The sequence below is a fragment of the Narcine bancroftii genome, chromosome 9, assembly GCF_036971445.1.
Source record: "Narcine bancroftii isolate sNarBan1 chromosome 9, sNarBan1.hap1, whole genome shotgun sequence".
Taxonomy (NCBI): domain Eukaryota; kingdom Metazoa; phylum Chordata; class Chondrichthyes; order Torpediniformes; family Narcinidae; genus Narcine; species Narcine bancroftii.
This window is the reverse complement of record NC_091477.1, coordinates 49,194,245-49,222,143: the sequence shown is the minus strand read 5'-3', so window position 1 is coordinate 49,222,143 and position 27,899 is coordinate 49,194,245. Positions and strand designations below refer to the sequence as shown.

Sequence of the window (27,899 nt, the reverse complement as noted above, 5' to 3'; positions counted from 1 at the left end):
TACCAGAGACAGGTGGCACAGTTAGTATGGTGGTTAGTGCAACACTATTACAGCCTGCAGTCTTCCCGTGAGTCCCTCAAAACTTAACAACTTGTACACCCTATGTTCAAGCTTAGCACCATTTCCAAGACCCCATCCCACCTTGACACTTCCCCACTTCAACTTGTGAATCTAATAATCAAAAGTTTTCAAAGTAACTGGAAAAAGAATGCCATTTCTTAGAGGAAAAGAAACCCCGATTTTTTGCAGAAGTGTTTGGAATGGTAACCTTCAACTATTGGAAAGCATCAGGACGTCCTGGAGAGTTGGCAATATTAATATTTAGTTTCATCCCCAGGAAGTCAGATGGGAGCAAGGGAACAGGTTGCTGTTAAGGTGGGAGCTTAACAGAGCTCTGCTCTGAGAGACCACCTGATGTTGACATGTGTTCCACCCAGAAACTAGGCCCTTTCAAACTGCTGTGTAAAAGGGGGCTAACTGGACAATTTGCACGGTTAGTGCCCCAGTTACGCGGCAGTTTGAAAGGATCCAACAGGGTCAATCCTATCAGAACCCAACCGGGTCCCTGACCTACTTCAGAGATAGACAGGGAACCCAGTAAAACTTAACCTAGGTCTCGCCCACAGCTGATTTGTAAAGGAAAGCGTCGACCCACTTATTTCGGTGATGTCACCGCGGCAGCCAGCACCTGAACATCCTTCCCGTTTGTCATTTGGACTTCGATTCTTTATGTCCGCAGTACTTCCGTTGAGTGCATGACGCGTCATTCACCATGTCAACCATATCGCCGGGTTGGCGATATAATGGGTAGATCCCCCCTGCAATTTGAAAGTTGCTTCCAGCACCTTTGCCCCAGTAATCACATCCGGATCCCAGGAGGGCTTCCAAGGTGCTGCAGTTTGAAAGGGGCTTCTAATTCACTTTCTATATTATTTCCAATTTAAATGTGAGCCCCTTCATCCCCTCTGCCAGAGCATTTATAGTCCTCCAAATATCTCAAACTATACTTCCTGTTCCCTTATCTGATGATATAATGGTTCAACCATTTAACCCTCTCTTGCCTTCCATTCATACATTAAAAATTATTCATATTTTACCACACTGGTCACTTTACAATTGTAAAGTGTCTTTGAACATCCTGAGGTGATGGAAGTCATTGTATAAATATCACCATCAAACAATGCTGGGGTTGAGCACAATACACAAAGCTGCAGGAGAGACCCAGTTGGTCACGCTACATCCATAGGAGGTAAAGGGTAAACCATCGTTTCGGGACAGTTACCTAGTGAAGGGCCTAGGCCTGGAATGTTGCTAACCCACTACTTCCTATGGATGTTACATGATCTGCTGAGTTTCTCCAGTGCATTTGTGTATTGTAGATAAATAACACCTTTCTCTCTCTAATGGCACAAGGGGATATTGTTTCCTGAATCCTTGGAGTAAACGGTATCTCCAGAACTCTTCTACATTGGAAAAACTGGACACTGACTGGGAGATCACTTCATTGAGCACCTTGGCTTTGTCCATCACGATAGCGGGGATCTCCCATTTTAATTCCCCATCCCTTTCCCTTACCGACACGTCTGTCCATGGTCTCATGCACTGTCCACAAGACTACCCCAAAATTGGAGAAACAACACCTCATCTTCTGCCTGGGCACCCTCCAACCAGGTAGAATTAACATTGACCTCTCCAGTTTCTGTTAGAAACACTCCCCATTTTCTTCCTCCCTGTCCTTTTTCCTCTAGCTCGGTCTCTCTTCCCATTTCCCCCTATATCTTTTCACAAAGCCAAAATCAATTCTCACCTTTCCACTTATTATATCCAATGAACACCTTTTGTCTGTTGGTCTGTACTTATCTCCCTTCCATTTTTTTCCCCAACCCTTAATTCAGACGTCTGTATCTTTTCACCCATTCCTTGATGAAGTCCACAGGCTCAAAATGATGGTAATGTATCTTTACATCCTATGGACACTACAAGACTAGCTGAGTCCTCCAGCATTTCTGTGTTTCCATTCCAGAACTCCTGCCACTTTAGCATTTTCATACTCCAGGTTCATGCTGCAGTTTAATTCTCCATCCAGTGCCTTCCTGAACTACAGAAGGAAGGAAACTTCCTTGGAAAAGGTTAGCCCCTCTCTAGGAGCAAGTTCAGGGCAATTCTCAAAACCTGAACTCACAGTCAGTGCAAGGGCAAGATGTTGGGTTTATGAAGGCAGGTGAGGCTTGTGGAAGCTCTGATGGCCTTTGTCACTTAGATCCAGGAACGGGAAGGCAGAAGATTGCTTGGCTTTCTGAGGATGAGGAATTTTCCCGTGGTTTTCAGTAAGAAACAAGAGCAAAGGGGTTCTCAACCTTCCTCTTCCCACCCACAGACCACCTTAAGCAATCCCTTACTAATCACTATTGGCACAGGGATTACTTAAGGTGGGATGTGAGTGGAAAGAAAAAGGTTGAGGACAGGCTCTACTCATCGAGGCACATTCAGCTCTTTTGAGGTCAATGGCCTTTAATGTTTCATGACATACGGAATCACCCACCAGCAACATCCTGAGGCTCACCAACTGGTAGCCACAAAATACCTCGAGAACAAGAGCAGATCAGAGGCTAGTTATCCTGATTTGTCACCTCAATGCCCTTTCATCCTTTACAAGGCATGCCAGGAGTGTGACGGCATGCTCTCCACTTCTCTGGAAATGTACAGCTTCAACAAAAGACCTCCACACCATCCAAGTCAGAACAATCCACTTAATTGGCATCCCGTTAACCACCCAAACGTTTTGTCCTTCCAACACCAGTGCAGTGGTTGCAGATAGTGCTACTTATAAAATGATCTCCATTGCGAGCAGGACAAGAGAGAAAGTGTAATGTAACCCTACCATCTGCATCTTCCCTTCCACTCTGCACATTAGCCAGACTTGTTTTTGCTATTCCCTCATCCCGGATTTCCCCGCCCAATAGGAATACCTTCTGTTAAAGAAGGCTGTGTTCCACAAGGTCATTAGGGCTGAGTTTAAAATCTCATCTTCTCTGGAAAAATAAGCAGTGATGGAAAGGGACAAAGTTTCATTAAGGTGCAATGTTACACAAGGATGAATTTGCCTTACCATTCATTCCCCTTTCAAGAGAGAAAGCAGTGTTTAGTTGGATTCAGGCTTGGTAGGCAACAGAAACTTCTCACAATCTTCTGCAGTGTCAAGTGGTTTGTTAACCCTTCAAGGACTTCTTTTAAATCTGAAGTTATTTATAATCACTGAAGATCATAGAATTTTTAAATCATTGTTTATGCCTTGTTCAATGTTTCTTCCCTTGACTTTTGCTTTCTCATTCAATTCCACATTTTAGAGATTTGGGGGCATGTCATGATTCAGAAGGTAGTTTAAGTATACTGTGACTTGCTGGTTAATCATTACTTTTAAACATGGACACATTTATATAATAAGCATAGCTTTCCTGAAAGATAAATGGGGGTAAGAGTGTGAATAACTTCATTGTATGATCCTAAGGAATTCAGCCACCTTCGGCTTCCCACATAGTCCTTTGGGATCAAGGATGCTCTGCTTCCTTTGAGCTGTTGTGCCTGATGAAGGGAGTTGCACAAGTGCACAGATACTGGATGATGGGATAGACCAGTGGGTAGCGCACAGGGTTTCCATATGCAGGCCTTGTACACCCTTGACCTTCTTGATACCACAGCAAAATATCCTTCTCCACTTGTAGCAGTCAGGTTTCAGAGTTTTCCTCAGGTGACATTAGGGCTCTTGTAATTCTCCAAGAAGCCTTTGAGAACATTTTTTCCCCCTTTGTTCGCCTGTTAACACCATTCTCTGACAGAGCTCAGAATAGACTTATCTAGCATGTGAATATGGTCCACCATAGCTGACAGTGTGTACGAATGGCTTCAGTATTGTGAATGTTGTCCTGGAAGAAGACACTGACAATGGCTCTCCTGTCCTTCCAGTGAGTTTGAATGGTTTTGCAGAGACAGCAGTGGGGGTATGGTACCTTGAGATGCCTGCTGTGGATAGTCCATGACTTAGAATCATACAAGAGGGCAGTAGGACACAGATGCTCTAGTTTAGTGCCAAATCCAGGTTCTTGATCTCCAGATAGTTAATTTGGTTTTAAATGGCCAGAATCGACTTCTACCGTGTTGTAAATAAAATTCAAAATTTAAACATTTAAAATACCCTTTTCCTCAATTGACCGAAGACCGTGCAGTGTGGTAGTGATTTCAATGTAGCCTGTTCATCATACTTCACTGCTTTGAGCTTTGACAACAGCAGAAATGCAATTAGCTTCAGCTCTCGAGAGATAGGGACCGTTAAGTCAATCAGGTTTTTAATCACTATTCAGTGACCAAAATACTGAAAGAACCTTCTGTGGATAGAATATTATACAGGGCATTTATTTTCTCCGACGTGTGGCAGAGGTAGAGGAACCATCAGTTACAGATCTGTGTGCCAGAGATGAACTCCTGTCCTGCGGAAAAGGGAAAAGGATAAATGAAACCAAGCCAGATTCAAATCTGCAAATTGATTGTGAGTTTAGATGAGCTAGATGTTCAATATTTTTCTATCTCTGACAAATGACATATCAGTCATGCTCTCCAGAATTTTTGTAAAATAGAATTCTATAAATATTTTTACCCTCTGAAATCAGTTATGTGTGTATTCTCTGCTTTGGCTTGTTAAAAGACTTCCTAACTGAAACCCCACAGTTAGAGGAAGAATGTGGAGCACCTTCACGCTGAGCACTGGCGCACCTCAGGGCTTTGTACTCAGCCTGCTCCTGTTCACACGACTGACCCACAACTGCATTGCCAAATCCAGCTCCAACAGTGCCAACAAGTTTGCAGATGACACAACAATAGTTAACTCATCAGAAACAAGATGAGTCGCACTACTGAGAGTAGGTGGAAAATCTCGTGAAATGGTATGAGAGGAACAACCGGAGTCTTAATGTGGACAAGACAAAAGAGATGATCGTGGACTTCAGGAAGACTAGAAATGACCACCCTCCATTACACATCAACAACTCCACAATAGAGAGAGAGGGGCGCACCAATTTCTTTGGAGTTCACTTAACTAGTGACCTATCGTGGACCCTCAACATCTCCTCACTTGTCAGGAAGGCACAACAGCAACTGTACTTCCTGAGAAGACTGAAGCGGGGAAGGCTTCTGGCCACCATTATGTGAACCTTATATAGGAGCTCTATCGAGTGTGTCCTGGCCGGCTACATCACAGTGGGGTACAGTTGCTGCAGAGAAATGGATTGGACGTCGATCACTGGAGTCTCACGTAGTACTGGAGTCTCCATTCCCCCCCCCCCACCCCATCGACGTGATCTAGTGGGATCATTGTCTGAAGGGGGCATGCAAAATGATTGCGGACCCCTTCCTCCCTGCTCACGGCATCTTTCAGCTTTTCCCAGTTGGGGAAGAGATCCAGGAGTATCAGAGCCAGCGCTACCAGGCTGAGGAACAGCTTCTTCTCTCGGGCAATGTGAATGCTGAACGACCAAAGGAACTGCTCACACTAACCATCCAAGACTCCCATACATATAAAACAATATTTATTTATTTGTATAGATGAAATACATGTCCTGAATCTATATCGTTTGTCTGTACATGTGTAATGTCTGGTTGTGAGCCTGAAAACCAAGGGCTAGAGAATGTTGTTTTGTCATGTGGTGCTCGTGCAATCAGATGACCATAAACTTGACTTGATACTGTCTTTGGAGGCAGCACAGAGGAAATTTACTAGTTTATTTCCAGAGGTGAAGTGGTTAGCCTATGAGAAGAGATTGAATTGACTGGGACCGTACTCACTGGAATTCAGAAGAATAAGAGGGGATCTTATCGAAACATACAAATTCATGAAAGTGATAGACAAGATGGAGGCAGGAAAGTTGTTTCCACTGAAAAGGGGAGACTGGAACTAGAAGACATGGCCTCAAGATTTGAGGGGACAGGTTTAGGACAGAGATGAGGAGGAACTGCTTTCCCCAGAGAGTGGTGAATTCTGCCGGGGAAATCAGTGGAGCCTGCCTCATTGAATATATTTAAAGCACGTAAGGATAGATCTTTGCACAGTAGGGAAGGTAAAAGTGTCGCAGGGAAAAGGTAGATCGGTGGAACTGAGCCCACAACAAGATCAGCCATGATCTTAATGAATGGAAGCACAGGCTCAACAGGCCGAATGGCCTCCTTCTGCTCCTATTTCTCACATCCTTCACCGCAGCTGCCAGGTTTGCTGAACGTGCCTAGAATTTGCTGTATTTATATACTTAGAATCATCAAGATGCAACTAGTTAACTAGTTAGCAAGATGCAACTAGTTAACAAGATGCAACTAGTTAACAAGATGCAACTAGTTAACATGATGCAACTAGTTAACAAGATGCAACTAGTTAGCCTTCCCTCCCTCTTGCCAGTTGAACAATACAACCACAATGAACTTGTCCAGCAAGCACAGAGAGGAAAAAATGGTTGCTTTTGGCCCAGGGAGACAGTAATAAATCAGACCTGATTACCACACCCATTCAACACCAGAAGAATGTTCAGCTTGCGAGTGATTTCATAATCTGGAAATTAATCATACTCGCAACAAGTTCAAAGCATTACTATGAGAGAGGAGTACAATGTGCAAGCAAGCTCTTCAGCCCATCATGTCCATGCTAACCTCTGGCCACCCATCCATATTAATCCCATTTTCTAGCCCTGACTCCATGCTTGGACAATTCATGTGCTTGTCTCGACACTTCCTAAATGCTGACAGAGATTCTGCTTCCATTGCTCTCTCAGGTAGCGTATTCCGGGAATTCACTCTCTGGGGAAGGAGGTCCTCGTTAGATTTTTTACCCCTTATCCTAAATCTATGTCCTCTGGGCAAAGGATTACTGTGTTCCCTGCTCTATTAATTGGGTGACAAGCTTCTTATTCATCCTTAGCTGAGGAGACTAATCTTCCTGCGCCTCCATCAACATTTAAATTAAGTTCATAGCCAGGATATTGATAGGATCTATTGATAAGAATCGCATTCAACTATTCTCAGGACATCACCACTGGTCTCAGAGAAGGGGGAAAGGAATGTATACAGTATGCTTGAGACTTGGCCTATACTGCATGTACCCAGGGATCCTTTCACATTCCTCTCTGTCCATTGAGTTATTGTCACGTTGTGACGGTTAGTTGTCTCGATCTTGGACGAGGCAATTTTCAGTCTCCTTTGGTTCACTGTTCTCAAAGAATTCTTGCTGACACTTCCTCTAGCCGTGGGCATTTGGGCATGCACATAGGCTGGCTCTTCCACCAGAGGAGTACCAAAGCCGAAGCATGTCAGACAAGTTCAGTTGAGTGAATGGGGTCCTTGTGCATGCAGAGCAAATAACAGCCTCATTCCCAAGTGCACAGGTCATACAGCTATACAACTCGGGAAAAGCCCCTTTGCTCCAAATCATCCACACCAACCAACACGTCTGCCTGAGCTTGTCCCAATCCCCTGCATCTGGCCCACAATCCTCATCCTAACTCTTTCCACATACCTGTCTAAACATATTTTAAACATTGTGATTGTACCCAGCTCTACCATTTCCACTGGCAGCTTGTTCCATTTACTGTGTGAAGAAAACCCTAGGAAAAACTCTGTGACCATTCACCCTATCTATGCTCCTTATCATTTTATAAGACCCTACTTGGCCATCTCTCAGCTTCAGCCACTCCAGGAAAAACAGTCCCAGCCTATCCAGCATTCCAGCCCCAACAACATCCTTCTGAGACTTTTTCTGCGCCCTCTCTAGATTAAATACATCTATCAATGAGCACACAATATTGCAGGTGTCGTCCCACCAATGTCTTGTACCTCAGTAGCAAGATATCCCTACTCCTCTACTGACAAAGGAGCATGCACCCATCTTCTTCACCGCCGTTTCAGGAAACGATATATCATACCCCTCAAGGTCCATGTTCTACAGTAGGCTCTACTATTCTCTATGCAAATCCTGCCTTGGTTTAAATTCCCAAAATGCAATACTTCACATTATCCTGAGGTGAACCTTGCCTGCCATTCCTTTGTCCACTTTCCCAGGTGATTCAGATCCGTACACAACCTTCTTCACTGTCCACCACACCATCAAATTTGTTGTCATCTGCACACTCACTCATCATGCATTCTCAACCAAAAGGTTAATTCAGGTGACAAACAGGCAACCCAGCCCTGACCCACTGGCTACAGGCCTCCATTCTGAAAAACAACCGTCTACAACCACTCTCTTGCTCTTTCTTCTGAACCAATTCAGTATCCAATTGGCCAGCTCATTCAGGATCCCATGTGATCTAAACTTCCAGACCGGCCTACTATGCAGGACTTTGGCAAAGGCCTTGCTAAAGTCCACGACAACATCTACTTCCCTGCTCTCATCAATCCTCTTGGTCACGTCTTCAAAGACTCAAACCATGACTCATGAGACACAATTTCCTATGTACAAAGCCATGCTGATGTAACAGGTTTGCAAGGACATAGTAAAATAGACAACTCACGGGATTGCTTTCCAGAATTTATTCACTTCCTGTAGAAGACAAAATAACACAACCATTGCCTTCTGGTTTTTCATCCTTTTCTGCTCCTTTGCTCCCTTAGCAAGAAAACAAGTGGTGTATTTATTCTTTTCCTCAACCACACACAGATACTTCATTTCAACATTTCATTATGCACTCAACTCAATATTCACGGTATTAGCCGAGAGCTTTCAAGTTTTGCCAGGAAAACATTTAACATTTCAAAACTTTTTCAAATTATATTAAAAAAAACTATATATACAGAATCCCCCTCCAGTAAAAATTTCCACCACTGTTGCTAGGCTCACTAGCCTGTACATCCCCAGTTTGCCTTACACCTCCAATTTCTGACACAAAAATCTCTACCAATGCCCCAGCAAAATCTTCCCTTGCTTCACATGGAATACTGGGTTCAGTCCCAGGGACGTATCCATCTGAATAGCCTCAAAATGACACTGTATATATTCAAGAGAAAAAAATGTCTGTATGTATTTTGGTCAGTATGGTTTATAATGTGAAAAATAAAAAAATTTTTTTAAAAATTTAAAAAAAACAACCACTAACACCTCATCTTTGTAATGTCTACATGCTTACAACCATCACTGGTCTCTTGCCTGAACTGACTGGCTACCATGATCCAGACAGTGGCTGTGGAGGCCAAGTCATTGACCACGTTTAAGACGGGCTCTTGATTAGGAAGGGAATCAAGGGTTACAAGGAGAAGGCAGGGGAATGGGGTTGTAAAGGATAACAAATCAGCCATGATGGAATGGCAGGGTGACTCAATGGTCTGAATGGCCTAATTCCACCCTTATGTATTATGGTTTTATGACCTTCTCCGCAGTAAATACAGAAGAAAAAGTGAGTAGAATAGAACTGGTCATAACAGATGTAGGGAAAGGATTAGAAAATGTGGAAGAATGTGTAATGGCGGTAGAAATGGAAGTGAATGACTTAAAAAGAAAATTGGAAGAAAGTGACAAAAAAGTTAAAGAAACACAGGAGGAGTTGTTAGTTCAAAAGATGGATATAATGGAAAACTATAGTAGGTGAAACAATATAAAGATAGTGGGCCTTAAGGAAGTTGAAGAAGGCAAAGATATGAAAGAATTTATAAAAGAATGGATCCCCAAGGTCCTGGGAATGCCAGAAATGCAGGAAGCAATGGAAATAGAAAGGGCACACAGAACACTAGCCCCAAAACCACAGATGCAACAAAAATCAAGATCCACTTTAGTAAAATTCCTGAGATATACGATAAGAGAAAATATATTGGAGAAGGCAAGGAATAAAATGAGAAATAACAAAAAAACCACTGGAGTACAAAGGTCAAAAAGTTTTCTTCAACCCAGACATGCTTTGAGCTCCTAAAGAAGAGGAAAGAGTTTAACGCAGCATAATCGATCCTATGGAAAAAAGGCTATAAATTTATGTTAAGATATCCAGCGGGGGGAGGAGGGCATGTCTGTGGGTATTCATTTCACTGAGGTTTATCTTCTTCGGATTATTTGCTCATTTGTGCAACCAACACCCACTTTTTGGGCTGCAGATATCTACATCTCCAAGGTCATGGCCACGGTCAGGTCTGAATCAATTAATTCCAGATAATCTACTGAAAGCACACCACGATCCCCCACCAGTTCTGCAAAATGTTGAGAAGATTCAGGGCAAATCAACTGTAGTTTCCACAGTAAGGTCAATGTCTATTGTAATGGATCCCTAGGTCAATCCAGATGAGAGAGCATTGATGTCCCTCCACTAATGACAAAGCAAAACCCATGCACTTGCAAATAACAGCCTTTTGATCCACACCAAAGAATACCTTTTTTAATTTTTAAAAATGTTTTTCACACTATAACCATATTAATTAAAATACACACAAAGATTTCCCTGTTGAATATACACAGTGTCATTTTCTTCCCTTTTTTCCCCTCTTCCTTTCCCTCCCTTTCTACCCCCCCTCCAAACCCATTAAACGTTCAACATATACAATACAATAAACCCATTAAACAATGTCATCACACAATGAAAATAAACAAGAAAATTGTGTCATCTACTTTTGCACATTGGGTCAGTTCATTTCATCTTCTTCTCATTCTATCTTTTTAGGGGGTGGAGGTCCACGGTAGGCCCTCTGATGTGTTCCATGTACGGTTCCCAAATTTGTTCAAATAATGTGACTTTATTTTTTAAATTATGTTATTTTTTTCCAATGGAATACATTTATTCATTTCTATGTACCATTGCTGTACTCTCAGGCTCTCTTCTGATTTCCAGAATGTTGACATTATACATTTTTTTGCTACAGCTAAGGTTATCATAATAAATCTTTTTTGTGCTTCATCTAGTTTAAGGACTAATTCTTTACTTCTTATATTACTTAGAAGAAAGATCTCTGGATTTTTTGGTATGTTGCTTTTTGTGATTTTATTTAATATCTGATTTAGATCTTCCCAATTTTTTTCACTTTCTCACATGCCCAAATTGCATGTACTGTTAGTTCCGTTTCCTTCTTACAGCAAAAACATCTATCTGATACTGTTGGGTCCCATTTATTTAACATTTGGGGCATGATATATAGCCTGTGTAACCAATTATATTGTATCATGCGTAACCTCGTATTTATTATATCTCTCATAGATCCGGAGCATAGCTTTTCCCATATTTCATTTTTTATCTTTATGTTTAGATCTTGTTCCCACTTTTATTTGGGTTTATAGCTTATTTCATCATTTTCTTTCTCTTGCAGCTTGATGTACATGTTTGTTATAAATCTTTTAATTATCTTTGTGTCTGTAATTACATATTCATATCTGCTTCCTTCTGGTAATCTCAGTTTGCTTCCCAATTTGTCCTTTAAGTAGGTTTTCAGTTGATGGTATGCAAAGATTGTATCATGAGTTATTCCATATTTGTACTTCAAATGTTATAAATTATTTCCCAAAAAACAATTTTCTATTCTTTTAATTCCTTTTCTCTCCCATTCTCTTAAGGAAAAGTTATCTATTGTGAAAGGGATTAGTTGATTTTGCGTCAATAATAATTTTGGTAGTTGGTAATTTGTTTTTTTCCTTTCTACATTTTCTTCCAAATGTTGACCAGATGGTGCAATACTGGTAAATTCCTACGTTGCACCAATTTTTCATCCCACTTATAGAATATATGCTCAGGTATCTTTTCCCCTATTTTATCTAGCTCTAATCTGGTCCAATCTGGTTTTTCCCTTGTTTGATAAAAATCTGATAGCTATCTTAATTGTGCTGCTCTATAATAATTTTTAAAGTTTGGTAGCTGCAAACCACCTTGTTTGTATCATTCTGTTATTTTATCTAGTGCTATCCTCGGTTTCCCCCCTTTTCATAAGAATTTACTTATTATTCTCTTTAGTTCATTGAAGAATTTCTCTGTTAAGGGAATTGGTAACGATTGAAATAGGTATTGTATCCTTGGGAAGATAGTCATTTTAATGCAATTTACCCTTCCTATCAGTGTTAGTGGTAAATCTTTCCAATGTTCTAAGTCATCTTGTAATTTCTTCATTAATGGCTGATAATTTAATTTGTATAGATGGCCTAGATTATTATCTAGTCTAATACCTAGGTATCAGATTGCTTGTGTTTGCCATTTAAATGGTGATTGTTTTTTAAAATTTGTGTAATCCGCATTATTCATTGGCATCGCTTCACTTTTATTTGCATTGATCTTGTACCCCAATAATTCTCCATATTCCTTCAATTTCTTATGTAATTCTTTTATTGATAATTCTGGTTCTGTTAAGTATACTATACTTTAACTTTTTTATCACTTTCTTCCAATTTTCTTTTTAAGTCATACACTTTCATTTCTACCGTCATTACACGTTCTTCCACATTTTCTAATCCTTTCCCTACATCTGTTATGACCAGCTCTATTCTACTCACTTTTTCTTTGGTACCTTTCATTTTTCTTTTCATTTCACTTAATTCTAGTGTCAGCCATTTTTTTAATGCTTCTTGAAATTTTTTTTTATCTATGTACTGTCCATTCATTTTACCTCCTATTCCTCTGTGCAGAGCTTGGTATTCTTCTTCTTCTTCTGTGTCTGCTCTTGGGTTTGTGTCTTCTATTTCTCTTCCTTGTATCTGTGTCTCTTCTGACTTTCTTGTTGAGCTGCTTGTCTCAGTTTGTTTCATTGTTTCTTGATGTTGGTCCTCTTCTTCTGGGCTGGTTATCTGTTGGGCCTTCTGCTTCTCTTTTTCTTTCTCACCCCTCACTTTCCCATTGCTTTCTTTATCTTCCAGCTGGGAGCCCTGCTGTCGGGCATCTCTCAGCTGTTCATGCTGTGGAGTTTCACTCCACAGCTGGTCCCCTCTCCCGTCGGTGTTCTCCTTGTCGTGTGCATCGTGCATGCATAGTTGCACACCTCTGTTTGGCTCAGTGAGCCATTTTTGCAGTCCCACAGTCGGTAGGTCGCGACCTTGCGGGGTCTCCATTAACCTCGGGAAGCGGGCTCCTCTTTCCATGGTGGGTCCCTGCTTTTTGGTGCAGGTAAGGGCTTCACCTTTCTCTTCCGGCGTCTTTCCTTCTTTTTTTCCCGTTGTTTTTGGTTTTGTTATCTTTCTCAGGTGCCATTTTCTCCACACCTTTATCTTTTATTTGTTGTGTTTTGTGTATCTGGGGCTTTGCTTTTTCTTCACTTTTTTTCTTCTTTTCTGGAGAGGGCTGGTATTCTCCCACTGACCACTACTCCATCATGTGACTCCTCCCACACCAAAGAATTCCTGATGTCGGGTGTCAACCTGAAGTGGCGCTTTACATCTTTTCCCTCCCCAGATGCTCCTTGACCTGCTTAGTTTTATTTTTAGTTCCAGATTCTAACATCTTCTTTCCTTCACCTGAAAGAAGATGTTAGAGAGAAGAAAGGGCAGCACAGTTGACGTAGCAGTTAGCGCAACGCCTTCAGAGCGCCAGCGATAGGGACCAAGTCCCCTGCTGTCTACAACAAGCTTGTATGTTCTCCCCATGTGTGCGTGGGTTTTCCCCAGGGGCTGCAGTTTCCTCCCATCATTCAAAAACATACCGGGGGGGGGAGATGGAGGTTAATGAGGCACAGACTTATGGGCCAAAGGGCCTGTTACCATGCTGGGTCTAAATTTCTTTTTAAAATAAAATTAAAAATTTGAACACCTGGTAGCCAGTAATTATGAGATATTTGAATGAAAACAGAAAGTGCCCAGCAGGTCAGACAGCATCCGCAGAGAGGAAAGAAAGATGAACACTTCAGGTGTTGGAGAATAGTTAAGGGCAAATGATAACAGGGGTGGAAGAAGATGCCACAAAGATAGTGAAAGGAAATACAGGCCAGAAGGAAGTGTAAGATAATTATCTTAAATTATCAATGGAACATGATGTGAATGCCAGATTATCTCATACGCCGGTAGACAACACGCAACAACAAATTTAATTTTTTTAATATGTTTAACTTAGAGACACAGCACAATAATAGGCCCTTGCAGCCCACAAGCCCGTGCCACCCAAATACACCCATGTGAACAATCAACCGACTAACCCCATTGGTCTTATGGAAGGTGGGAGGAAACAGAAGCTCTTGGAAGAAACCCATGTGGGTCATAGGGAGGGCATACAAAATCCTTGCAGTTAGCAGTGGATTTGACCCTGGAGGGTCACTAGTGCAGTAATGGTGTTGCACTAACCACTAGACTAACCAATGCAAGGGCAGTTTCTTTCCCACCATTAACAGAGACATGAATGAACTTCAAAATAGTAAAATTATGTGGCCTTTGCTCTGTACCTGCTGATCTCTCTCTGTAGCTCCACGGTGCACCTTGCTTGTTGTACCACGTAGAAGGTACGGCTAATTGGTTTGTTCACAAAGCAACCTTCGTCACTGCATCTTGGTATGTGCAACAATAAACAAACTTATGGTCTGAATTAAAAATGCAAGAAATGTGATAAATGGAATATGCTGGTCATTAGCAAGCCTGGAATGTTGTACTGTGGCTGGTAGGAGTATGAGGTTGCATTAAGCTTTGTTTCAACGCACCAAGGGGCCAGAGTGGAAGTGAGATGGGGAATCAAAGTGATGCTCAGATATTCAGATGCCATCTCCCTACAGATGAGAAGGCTCTCTTTCCCACTCCCTCCTCCCCAGCAGATACAGAATGGGCAGCCTCCAATTGCTTGCCCATCGCCAAGGTAACCAGGACAATGACCACGGAAGAGTGGCACACAGTGGTAGGAATGGTCTCCATACTCTGGAATAACAGATCCTGACCTGAAGTACTGTCCATCTCCCTCCACACATGCTGCTTGACCCATTGATTGTGGGTCATTGTGTGCTCAAGAGTTCAGCCACTGTACCTTTGTAGTTCCTTAACAGGAATGGAGTGCCGTGCTCCATTCCAGCACCACCCTTCAGTTTAGATACCTTAGCCTTGAGAGATTAGAAAGTTATATCTATGGGTAACAAAATCGAAGTTGCATTACATTACAACAAGTCTTGGAGCAAGGAGTAAAATTATGAAGGGATTCTCCAGATAGAGAAGAGAGCAGATGCTGGATTTATATAGTATTCTTCAAAACTTTGGGCTCCACAACTGCTTCACAGCCATTGATGACCTTCTAAAGTATAGCATTTTTATAAATGCAGGGGGCAGAGCCACCAGTTTTCACACTGAGATAAAAACCAAGATTCAAGATTCAATTTATTGTTATAGTATAAAACAGTGTCCTATAACATGATATTCTTTTTTGCTTGCTGCACGGCAGATAGATCACCACCAGCAAGAATTGCTTAGCCACCTCCTGTAGTCAGAGCAAGAGAAGCAAAATGAGTCCCCCAGAATCACCAAGTGTGCGTAGTCTCGCCCCCAGCGCTTCCACAGCCTCCGCAGCTCCAGATCCGAACCTCCAATGCAGTCAGGGACCCTTTGGCACCCTCAGCACCACCTCGGTTCTGATACCTGGTACCCCTCCAGCCAGTTCGAGCCGGTCTCCAGCAGTCCACTGCCCAGCGCAGGTCTCCCGACAGCAGTCTCCAGCAGCCTGCAGCTTCCGTGGGTTCCTCGCCTCAAGTTACCAGCAGCCCCCCACAGAGCCCCCTCACTGGACAACCTCTGTGGTCACAACCCCGTGGGTCATCTCTTCTGTTCAGTATCAGATGAGGTGTTTATTTGGCCGCATCTGTTCCACTAATCACTTCCTGCAATTCAGTAACAATGACATTCCCTCTGACAGCTTTCAAACTTGTCCCAGGAAATGAATGCTCTAAACAGAGAAGCAAGCAGATGCTAGATTAATATAGCACCCTTTAAAGCACCAGAAACAATCTGAGTATGTTTAAAACCGAGATACGAAGAAAATTATTCTCGCAGAGAGAGGTAAATCTCTGCACTCCTCCATCACACTGATTGTGGATGCAAGATCATTAAACCTATTTAAAGTGAGGTAGAAACATTTGAAAGATCAGGGAAATGAGGGCTACAGGGAACTGTCACAGACTCGGTGGGCTAAAGGGTCTGTTTCCGTACTAAATGTCTGTATGATTGACCATCTGCAACAGAGCGGCACTGATCATTAAAGACTCCCAAGAGATCTGATCTAATGTGATGTGAATTTGGGTGAAGATGCAATTGATACCACTTCACAGTTCATGAGCAGGCAGGGAATCACCAGCTGGTATTGTGCCATTGAGAGCAACAGGAATTAAAGCTCACTGCAAGTTCTCCTTGCAGTTTAATGTAAAGTGGTTTGGACTTGATAAGATGAAGATTAGGGGAGCCAATGAAATTAGATCCTTGGAGCATGTCGCGCTGCGATAGCAATCTGTGAACACCCTCCTTTAAAGTAAATCACTTGGTCTGTTGCGGAAGGTACATGGAGTGATTTGGAGAGATTTAAGAGTTATCCACCATCCAGCAACTGGTGAGCTTGAGAGAGACAAAAAAGCTCAGGAGATATAACTGTCATAATGATTGTTCATTATTAAATCTAGAAATACCAGGGGTATGAGTGTTTAAATTAAACAAAACACAGTGTGCAATAGTAAACAATAGTCACCTGGAAGTCCTAAAAGGTCTGGTCTTATCGTTTCCATGCCCACTGACAAGCTGGCTTTATGCCATTAGGCTGTAATTAGCCTGATTTATCATAGTTCCAGCCCTGTGATTGGGTTATTGATCCAACTTGACCCCCCCCCCCCACCCCCCCCTTACTCCCCACTCATCCAAGCCTACTGGAAGAGTGCACTGCTGGACTGAAGATGGTAACTATGATGTACTATGTCGTAATATCTGCCAAGGCTAAGTGCTTACACTTTTTTTATAAGATGTGAAGGAAGTGTGAGCACGAGAAATATTTCTTTGAATTTGTATCTCTATATATCATTGTATTTTATAGCAGATTTTAGCTATTGCTTTAGTTATGACAACTTTTAAGTAATTAGAGTCTAAAGGACTATCTTTATACAGTGAATGCTTTGTTATTCACCATTATGAAGCTATGCAAAATGTTTATCCGTTCTATCAATGAATTAAAACTACATAAAATAAAAGTCACAGAGTTTGATTTGTTGGATTAAAGAGATCGAAATTTGGGATATCACAACTCGCGCTTTGGAGGATGATACTTTGAAATTAGGATCTATTCAAAATAAGAAAAGTGTCAACTACATATTTTCATCTAAATCATTGATATGGATGACAAACAGCAATGGGCTCAACATCGAAGCCCCTAGCCATGAGCCTCCTGTCTTAATAACAACCTTCCAGTAGCACCCTCTGCTTTCTAACATGAAACTATTTTTCCATCCTCTCTGCTATCTTACCTTGGATCCCATGCGTCTGGCACCCCATCGTAAGTCAAAAAATCAAAAGTCAAAAATGAATACAGATATACTGTGTATCACACCAATTGCGCTGGATAATTCCCTACACTGATCCCACTACCCTGCTCTCTCCAACAGCACTGTATCAGTCTCCACACTGATCCTACTGCCCTGCTCTCAACTTTTTTTTTTTAAACATCTTTATTTATATTATTAAGAATGTACAAAAAAGTATATAAAAGAATCCCTTGTTACAAACTTGTATTAATACAGTACTTAATAATAAATTATGCCCTGCTCTCAACTGACAGCACTGTATCGGTCCCCACACTGGTCCCACTGCTCCACTCTCTCCCGACAGTGCTGTATTTGTCCCCACACTGATCCCACTGCCCCACTCTTTCCCGACAGCACTGTATCAGTCCCCACACTGATCCCACTGCCCCACTCTCTTCCGACTGTGCTGTTTCAGTCCCCACACTGATCCCACTACTCCACTCTCTCCGACAGTGCTGTATCAGTCCCCACACTGGTCTCACTGCCCCACTCTCTCCCGACAGCACTGTTTCAGTCCCCACACTGATCCCACTGCCCCACTCTCTCCCGACAGTGCTGTATTTGTCCCCACACTGATCCCACTGCCCCACTCTTTCCCGACAGCACTGTATCAGTCCCCACACTGATCCCACTGCCCCATTCTCTCCCGACAGCACTGTATCAGTCCCCACACTGATCCCACTGCCCCACTTTCTCCAACAGTGCTGTATCAGTTCCTGCAAGCTTCCTGACTGAACTAAAAGAAGTAATTGACCAAGGAGGCTGCAAATAATTCACCTTGGAGGAATTATCGATGTTTATAAGAAAAGTCAACACCATGAAAGTTAATAATGGCATTCACAATAATATACCATCATAAGTTAAAAAAAATCATAAGTCAGACCATCGTAAGTAGGGAAGCATCTGTAAGCAAACTCCAAAAAGGCAGCCCCGGAGGTCAAGAAGGAACCTAGGATTCGAAAAAGTAAACTGCTGATTTTCTTCTTTCTGGTATGAGATGTCGAAGTCTACCTGACATTTTTACCAGTTGCATTAAGATAACCCAGCAGGTTAAAAATCTGTTCCAAAAGACTCAAGCACAGTATCAATGCAAAAACATTTAGACCCTTGCTCAAAGAATTCAAAGATCTGGTCATCTTGCATTGTCTGCCATCTAGTGCTCAACACCGGAGGATCTCAGTCAGATATATTACCGACGTTTCAGGACTGTGGCCTTCCTCAAGGATTGAATGAAAAAAGACAGACTTCTGAATTAAAGGCAGGGGAAAATAGGAGGGGGTAGAAATAAAAGGTGTTAATTGGATATTCAAGATTATTTTATTGTTATGTCTTCTCTTTGGCTTGGCTTCGCGGACGAAGATTTATGGAGGGGGTAAAATGTCCACGTCAGCTGCAGGCTCGTTTGTGGCTGACCAGTCCGATGCGGGACAGGCAGACACGATTGCAGCGGTTGCAAGGGAAAATTGGTTGGTTGGGGTTGGGTGTTGGGTTTTTCCTCCTTTGCCTTTTGTCAGTGAGGTGGGCTCTGCGGTCTTCTTCAAAGGAGGCTGCTGCCCGCCAAACTGTGAGGCGCCAAGATGCACGGTTTGAGGCGTTATCAGCCCACTGGCGGTGGTCAATGTGGCAGGCACCAAGAGATTTCTTTAGGCAGTCCTTGTACCTTTTCTTTGGTGCACCTCTGTCACGGTGGCCAGTGGAGAGCTCGCCATATAATACGATCTTGGGAAGGCGATGGTCCTCCATTCTGGAGACGTGACCCATCCAGCGCAGCTGGATCTTCAGCAGCGTGGACTCGATGCTGTCGACCTCTGCCATCTCGAGTACTTCGACGTTAGGGGTGTAAGCGCTCCGATGGATGTTGAGGATGGAGCGGAGACAACGCTGGTGGAAGCGTTCTAGGAGCCGTAGGTGGTGCCGGTAGAGGACCCATGATTCGGAGCCGAACAGGAGTGTGGGTATGACAACGGCTCTGTATACGCTTATCTTTGTGAGGTTTTTCAGTTGGTTGTTTTTCCAGACTCTTTTGTGTAGTCTTCCAAAGGCGCTATTGTTATGTAATAAAACAGAAAATATGATACTAAACAAAATTTCCTCTGGCAAAGATTCACTATCAGCCCCTTACAATCAGAAGGAGAAGCAAAAGAGAGTCCCCCCAGAGACATTGAGAGTCCATGGATTTGACTCCAGCGTTACCGCAGCTTCTAATCCAAATGATCAGTAGCCTGATCTCCAGATGTAAACCTCGAACACGATCAGGAATCCTTCAGCGCACTCTCACATCCCGGTTCCGATACCTGGTATCCCTTCAGCCAGTCTTGAACCCGTCTCCAGCAGTCCGCAGCCCAGTGAGTTCCTTGACCACCAGCACCAGCAGCCTGCGTGGGTTCCTCGCCTCCAGTCGCCAACAGCCTGTGTGTTCTTTAGCCTCAGAGCCCCTCGCTGGTCCGCTATCCGTGGGTCATCTCCTCAGCTTCCCTTTCTCCAATGTGGGGTGGTCTCCCTTGTTTCTGGTGGCACAAGGCTTCTCCTCGGCTTCCCTAGAGTCAGCAACCCCTCATGGCTGCTGCCATACACATACACTGCCTTCTTGGGCCCAGAAACCCTGGCCGCAGGATTTTAAAATAAGTCTCTGTGGGCCTTTTAAAGCCTCTACAGAGCTGATGGCAGTCGGACCACTCCCCGCTCTCCTCTATGAAGAGAGGAAAAGTGAGAATTGATTTTGACTCTGTGAAAGGGGAGAGCGAGTGTTATGACAGGGCGAAGAAGATGGGAGGAGAGGATTTCTAACAGAAACCAGAGAAGGCGATGCTAATGCCATCTGGTTGTTGGGTGCCCAGACAGAAGATGAGGTGTTGTTCCTCCAATTTTTGGATCGTCTCAGTCTGGCAGTGCACAAGACCATGGACAGAAACATTAGCAAGGCAATGGGAGGGGAATGGAAATGGGTGAGCACTGGAAGATCTAATCTATTGCAGTGGACATAGCCGAGGTGCTCAACAGAGCAATCTCCCTGTCTCCGTCCAGTCTCTCTGATGCAGAGGCCACTACAGGAGCACCAGATGTAGTAGATGGTGAAATGTTGCTTCACTTGGAAGGCTGTTTGGGGCTCCAAATGGTGGTGACGGAGGAGTTGTGAATGCATATCCTCTATTATCCACACATCTTCTCTGGCTCCCTCCCCACCCAAGCACAAGGACAGGATTCCCTTTGTCCTCACTTACCGCCCCATTAGCCTCTGTGTCCAACATATCCTCCACCACCATTTCCATCAATTACTACATGATCCCAACACCAGACACGTAATATTCCTCTCCATCTTCCACAGGGACCCCTCCCTCTGTGACTCCCTTGTCCACTCCTCCCTCCCTACCAATCATCCCCTGTGACTGCAGGAGATGCTCCACTTGTGTCCACACCTCCTCCCTCGCCACCATTCATGGCCCCAAACAGTCCCTCTAAGTAAAGCAACACTTCACTTGTGAATCCGCAGAAACCATCTACTGTATCCCGTGCTCCCGTCGTGGTTTCCTCTTTGTCAGGGAGACTGGGAGATTACATCATTGAGCACCTTGGGTCTGTCTGCCAGAATAGCATGGATCTCCCAGTGGCCACCCATTTCAATTCCCCATCCCATTCCCTTGCTGACATGTCTGTCCATGGTCTCCTGCACTGCCAGAATGAGACCACTTGCAAATTGGAGGAACAACACCTCATCTTCTGGCTGGGCTCCTTCCAATCAGATTGCATTAACATAGACTTTTCCAGTTTCTGTTAAACTCCCCCACCCCTTACTTCTTCCTCTTGTCACCTTTCCCCAACCATTCTCTCTCTTCCCTTTTCCTTCTGACTCCTCAGAGCAAAAATCAATTCCCACCTCTCCTCATCATATCCAATTAACACCTTTTGTTGATCTGGACTCCTTTCTCTCCCATTCTTCAGTCATTATTCTGACACCTTCCTGTTATTTGCAGATACCTAGAGGAAGATCTCAGGCCTGAAACTTTGGTAATATATTTTTACCTCCTATGGATGCTGCGAGACTGGCTGAGTCCTCCAGCATGTGTTTATTTACTAAAGAGTGTCTGGGGTCTTTCCTATTTCACTCAGATGTTATGTATGTACTCTGACAATAAATCTGGATCTGAAATCCTTTTAGAGCCTAAATCAATTTTCATCTTTCCTCTTATCCATTGGACTGCAGCAATGGTTCTCAACCTTTCTCTTTCCACTCACATACCACTTTAAGTAATCCCTATGCCATCGGTGGTCTGTGATTAGTAAGGGATTGCTTAAAGTGGTATGTAGGTGGAAAGAAAAAGTTTGAAAACCATTGTTTTAATTGTACTTACTTGATTCGTTATGTGCACTGTTTCAAAACTCCAAAATGGGCCAATGACAATTTTTCTCAAGCCAAATATTTCAGTAACAATTGGGTCTAGAGCAGTGATTCTCAACCTTCCCTTCCCACCCACATTCCATCTTAAGCAATCCCTTACTAATCACAGAGCACCGACAGCAATAGGGATGTGAGTGAAAAGTAAAAGGTTGAGAACCATTGGTAGTCTGCAGAATTTCATGTTTAACTGCCATCTAGTGGTGACAATGCTAAGATTTACATAACTGTGCATATTATTACCAAAACTATTTTTACCTATTCCTTCCTCAAGTGACAACCTCCTCATTGTCCTAAGGTGCAAACACAATTGCTTGCTTTCAGTTCTTGCTGCCTAGTCTATGAGAGAATCTTCTGATGTGGTTCTTTTTTCTGCTACCGCACATCCTTTGGAGACTTTCAAGAATGTATCCTTATGCCCTTCCATGTCTAATTGCGATGACCAATCCTCAGTGACTTCATCCACAAGCAGAAAGGTTTCATTTGCATCCATTGTAGCAATAGTCATTGTTTGACACCAGCACTGCCTAGCGTGTGGCTGCCCACTTTTGGGATTCTCTTGCCGACCATGATTAAAGATATGAATCTCAAGATTAAAGAGACTCCAAACCTTTTTACACTTGTGATACTTTTATACTTGCAATATACATCTCCAGTGACCTGGGTTCAATCCTGCCCTCAAAGGTTCCTTTCATTGTCACTTAGTAATACATTAAAAATGTAATATACATGATATACTTCAACCTTTGTCTGCAATGAGGCAAAGCGTCACTCTTAGCATTGCACAAAGAAAAGCAAGAGTCCCTTCAGACACTGAGTGCCTGTGGATTCACCTCCTGTGCTCCCACCGCCTTTGCCGTCACGCAGACTCCAGTTCAAACAACCCAAACTCCAGCTCCAATTCGATCAGGAAACCATCAGCGCCCTAGGCAGTTTGGGAATTCTTCTTTCCATCAGAACCCTCTTGAATCCCAGTTCTGAAACTTGGCTCCCATGAGCCAGTCTCTAGCGGCCTGGAGTCTGCGTGGGCCCTGCAGCCACTGAGCCCCTTGCTGGTCCACTTCCAGTGGTCACCTTCCATGTTCTCCCTGGGTCCATGTGGGTTTCCTCCAGGTGCTTCTATTTCCTCCCACCTCCCAAGGACAGGTGGTTTGGTTGGTTAAAAAGCCATTCACTCCCAAAACCTGCTCTACTGCCATTTAGATGATAACAAGCTTGAACCCAATTTACAGTTTTTTTCTTCACAGCGCTCTCAATTCCCTGACCTCACAAAACCTCAGTCTTGAAAGCTCCAAACACCAAGAAGGACAGATCATAATGTGGAAAACATTCACTTATCCCATTTGGGAGGGAAAGTAGACAAGCTGCTTCTAAAAAAAAGGTGAGAGATTATGCAGAGGGCCTTTTGTCATTCTTGATAATGAATAAGTTAACATGCCTGCAGGTATGAAAACCAATTCTAAGTACAAATGCCAGTTGTCTTTATTGCAGGGATTTTGAAGATACAAGCTTCATGGAACTCTTGATGCTGTCTTGGGCTATACCCAATATATATTTGCCCTACAAGAAGTGCACTGAAGCCTCATGAGAGTGATTCCCTGAATGAACTGCCTTGTGAAGAAAAATCAAGTAGGATTTGCCAAAATTTCAATGAACCAAATATTTCATTGAAATGGAGAAATTACATTTGTTTCAAAATAGCAGGTACAGAGTTGTTTTGTTGATCTGAAAGTAAAACACGAAAATCTGCAGACAGTGGTTGAAGTAAAAACACAATGCTGGAGAAACTCAGCAGGGCACCTGGTGCCATCGTTCCATACCTTGAAGGGCTCAAGCCCAAAAAAGTTGATTATGTACTTTCATCTTTACAATATAAAGTACACAGTTTGACTGCTGAGTTTCTCCAGCATTGTTTTTGCTCGCCTGGAAGACCTGTAATTGGGAGGTTTAGATTTAGGATAAGGGACAGTCATCTTGAAGAAGAATTTCTTTATGGTTGCAAATATTTGTAATTTTTTTTGCAAAAGGTCAATGGGAGTTAATGCACAAATATATTTCAGAATGAGTCCAATATTAGCATATGTTGAAGGGAATCGTGGGGAATATGGCAGAAAAATGGAATGAATATAGTAAGTGGAGTAAATGTCAAGGTAATCGATGATTCCCCTCCAAAACCTTAGCAAGTGGTTACTTCTGTAGTAGAGGGTGACCCAACTATATCTGATTGGAGGTGGAAGATCTGGAGATAGTCTGGCCATAGACAGCAAATGGAATCTGTAACAAATTATATCAATTGGAGGGCTTTTTTGAGTAGTTGCTCGTATTTACAGTACACGAAAGGTCAAACAGCTACCATATAGATGGCTACTGGACAGGTAGTGTAGCCTTCAGTTCACAAATCTGTTTTAAAATTGGATTTTCCCTACATTCCTCAATTACACTGAACCACAAAGATTTTGCTTCCTGAACACTTTTGGGTGTATTTTACAGATTTTGGAATGCTGAACCTTTTATTTTATTTTAGATATAACCTGTTTTTGGTATTTCTGGTCATATTTTAAGTCCACTTCAAGCATATAAAACCATGAAGTGTAGCATGTCAATGAAAATTCATTTTCTACATCCGCACTTGGACGTCTTCCCTGCTGATCCTGGTGCAGTCAGTGACGGGCATGTGAAAGGTTTCACCAGGACATTGCAACCATGGAAAAGCAGCATCAGGCAACTGGAATCCGTCAATGCTGGCAACTATTGTTGGACAGTGACATGAGAGGCATCGGATGCTGAGTGCAGATGAAAATCAGCAGCGAAACATTTTTATGTCAGTTGAACTAATGCAATGTGCCGTCCTCATGATGTGATTAAACCTGCTCAGTTCAATAAAAGTTAATATAATGTGTCTCCAACTTACTACGAGATGCGGCAAATCTGAAATTATCTTTGTGTTCAGCTTGAAGTTGTCTATCGTCATCCCCCTTTCCCCCTCCCCCCCCCCTCCAGGAAGGAAACCTTTAGAAAAAAATTGTTGTTCAGTGTTATATTCACAAACATGAAGATCTAAATCTGACATTTCAGAGTTAAGCAGATAGTGTATCAGTTTCAAATACTAAAAAGCCATTAAAAAAATCATGTCAGTCAAAGAACCCATTAGAAACTTGACTTGACATTTTGATATTTGATATGCTCCACTGCAGAAAGAGTCTTCCTTAAAAATACAGAATTCAACCTGGAATGTCTGTTTTATTTAAAAGAATGAGAAAAATCACACAGCAGTAACAAATGAAACACAACATGAAGAAACCAACATAAAAATCCTAGGACATTTCTGGGCCTGTCTAAACTGTAAACTGATTAGGTGGACTTCAGTTCCCAGCAGGGCAACCTATGTTGATCTACAGAAAACACAGTATTATTTGCCTATTCTATTCTGCACTGCCAAAGGGAAGACTGGGGGAAGAGGGGAGTTGAGGCAGAAGAGGTGGTCGATTTTTCTTTGCAGGTCTGGTGTACCACGACACCCAGATTCAGTGCAGGAACTGACACTTTAACCAGTCTTGTGGCTTCATCGATACTGCGCCACAAGATGATACAAGAATTTAATGAAAGGACTACAAACTCTGAGTATCTGCTGGGTGTCTCCATGACAGCATGCGCAACGACAGTGCCGTTAATCAAGAAAATATGCAAATACACAAACGTGATGGAGAAACTCAGGAGGTCTCAGGCTTGAAACATTGGATACTCTTTACTTGCTGTGGACGCTGTGTTACCTGCTGAGTTTCTCCAGCACATTTGTGAATTGCCCGCAAATGGCCAGGCGATGGCTCTTTTTCAACATTGCCTAAGGCCTTCCTTTGTAATGGGACCCTCTTCAAAGGCCACCTGCTTTGCACTGATGGGAACAGTCAGCCATGGAAGACTCGAGCACACCCTGATGGAATTTTAACAATAGAAAGTCACACGACTCAAGTAGCTGATTCTTCCACACATCCATTTACGCTTTTTAAACCATCCGGAAGAAACCATGGAAAATTTAAGTTCACACCTCTGAACGTGCTAAAGTTCATTTTGTGTTTCTGCACTGTGTAGTTTTCACTTCAGCCTGTTTCCCCCCCACCCCAGTGCAGAGAGAACCAACTGCCAGCATTCCCCTGTAAGATAGCTGGGAATATAATTAAAGCCATGTCAATTATTCATTGAGCTGGATCGTTAAAACACACCACCCAGAAAACGAGTTTACAGTACACTTCATTCTGTACCACTTCCTAGTAAGCAACAGTACCAACGTAACATATACTAGCGATGCGACAGTGTAATGAACATGAGACCATTCCTTCAGCTCTGATTGACAAGTGGCACTGAACACGAAAAGCCACGTCCAATCTAAACTTTTGAACTAGTCCCAAACTTGCTCAGTACTTACGCACTTCACGTTTTCATGAATGCAACTGAGTGAAAGTACTTCCTTTCTACAGAAAGGGGAACTTGCAGTGGATCATGAGAGAAAAAAAAATGTGCAAGCCTGCAGTTGACTGTTTATACACAGGAGCCCAATTCCACCAAGGTCAGTTTAAATTGTTTCTCTTCAAATCTTGGTCAAACTGAAATCGTGCATATGAAAACGGAATATTCCGTCCCTTACCTAATCCAATCCAGCACACAGGGATGAACTGTTTAACAGAAATAAATGGAAGCAACTTGCTCTAGACAATTAGCATACTTGTTTTCTGCCAAGTTCACAACAAAGCGAGGAAACCACACTTAGACACACAGTAGATTAATGGCAACACAGCAGGAATATGTTCCTATGAATTCACATGGTGCAACAGTATTCTGAAACATATTGTCCTTTGTTCAATTCGCTTGTCCTCAGTGAAAGACCAAAGGATAAAGAAGATTGCAGGTAGTATGTCAGTTGATAAGTCCTTTTGGCGTGGTGTTTTTTTTTGTGTTTTTGTCTGTCAAAGTGCTCAGCACTTGTTCTGAGTTCAATCACAGTTCAAGTTTTGTCACGTAATTCTGAAGAATACACAACCCAGGGCAGGAAGATCCACACGGGGCTCATTGCCCTTGCTTCTTGGAGAGGTATCTGCAGAAGAGGCGACATGGTCAATGAAAACAGATGGCATTTTAATGGTGAAAAAGAACACATTTTCAAGAATACAAACAATGAATAAAAGGTCACTGATGTGAAGAAGGTAAAACTTGGAGTCCACCAATGTCACTGTTAATTTGCTGTATCAACACCACTGTGGCCATTCCCACTCTGAATTCACCTTCCTTCACCCACTGCCACAAACACCACAAAGATCCCATCTTCTGACTCTTTACAAACGTGGTGCAAACCAAACTGTAGTTGATTATTAATTCCTTTCCTTCATTTTGTTATGTGGTATTTTAATCAGGATGAATAAATATCCTGCCTCAAGTAAAATAAAAAGAGGTCTGGATTGAGCGAATTGGAGTGATTCCTTCAGCAGAGAGATCAATAAACAGATGTAAAGTAACTGCCGAAAGGATTAGAGGCAGCATGAGGAAAGATTTTTTTTAACCTAGAGGATGGTAGGTTTAGACCTGGGTGGAAAGAACAACCTACTTGAGATCTCTGGGTCAAGCAGCATCAGTGGAGAAAAAAAGAATGGTTGATATTTCGGGCCAGAAGCCTTCATCAAGACTGGTCTTTTCCTCCTATTGATGATGCACAACTCACTGACTTCCTCTGGCAGGTTGCACATGGCTCCAGATCCCAGTGATTGCTTGCAAGATCCATGTCTACAGTACAAGTGCACAAGGACCCACCAACAGGATTCCACTTTTGGTCTCGTGTTAAAAGCTAGTACATCCATGATTTATTTTCAAAAGGCCATCAAGGCAAAGCTATGGCACATTGAACCATTTTACAATCCCGACACATGGTTGGGTGTTGAAGGATACTGAGGAAACTTCAAGCAGCTCCATTCACAATCGAGTGACTCGGCTCCAGATCTGGAAAAGAAGCTCCCAGTGCACAATAACTCACATCAGCCATCCTTGGATTCTTAGCCAAGACTATTTACTTTGCACA

General features: G+C 42.7%; 2 protein-coding genes across 4 annotated transcripts in view; one reads left to right on the top strand and one right to left on the bottom strand.

The window, feature by feature from the left end:
- LOC138743564 (matrix metalloproteinase-21-like) overlaps nt 1–24,769 on the top strand; it is a 130,518-nt gene extending 105,749 nt beyond the window's left edge. The window contains exons 7-8 of the transcript XR_011344952.1: nt 23,083–23,216; nt 23,327–24,769. The gene's annotated coding sequence lies outside the window, so the exon portion shown is untranslated. The remainder of the gene's footprint in view (nt 1–23,082; nt 23,217–23,326) is intronic.
- A 286-nt stretch (nt 24,770–25,055) lies between these two features.
- The window catches only part of ublcp1 (ubiquitin-like domain containing CTD phosphatase 1), a 36,618-nt gene continuing 33,774 nt past the window's right edge, over nt 25,056–27,899 (bottom strand). For all 3 annotated transcript variants that reach the window (XM_069899059.1, XM_069899061.1, XM_069899060.1), the window contains one exon: nt 25,056–26,924. In XM_069899059.1, coding sequence (XP_069755160.1) covers nt 26,897–26,924 — 28 coding nt within the window. In that variant the 3' untranslated portion in view covers nt 25,056–26,896. The remainder of the gene's footprint in view (nt 26,925–27,899) is intronic.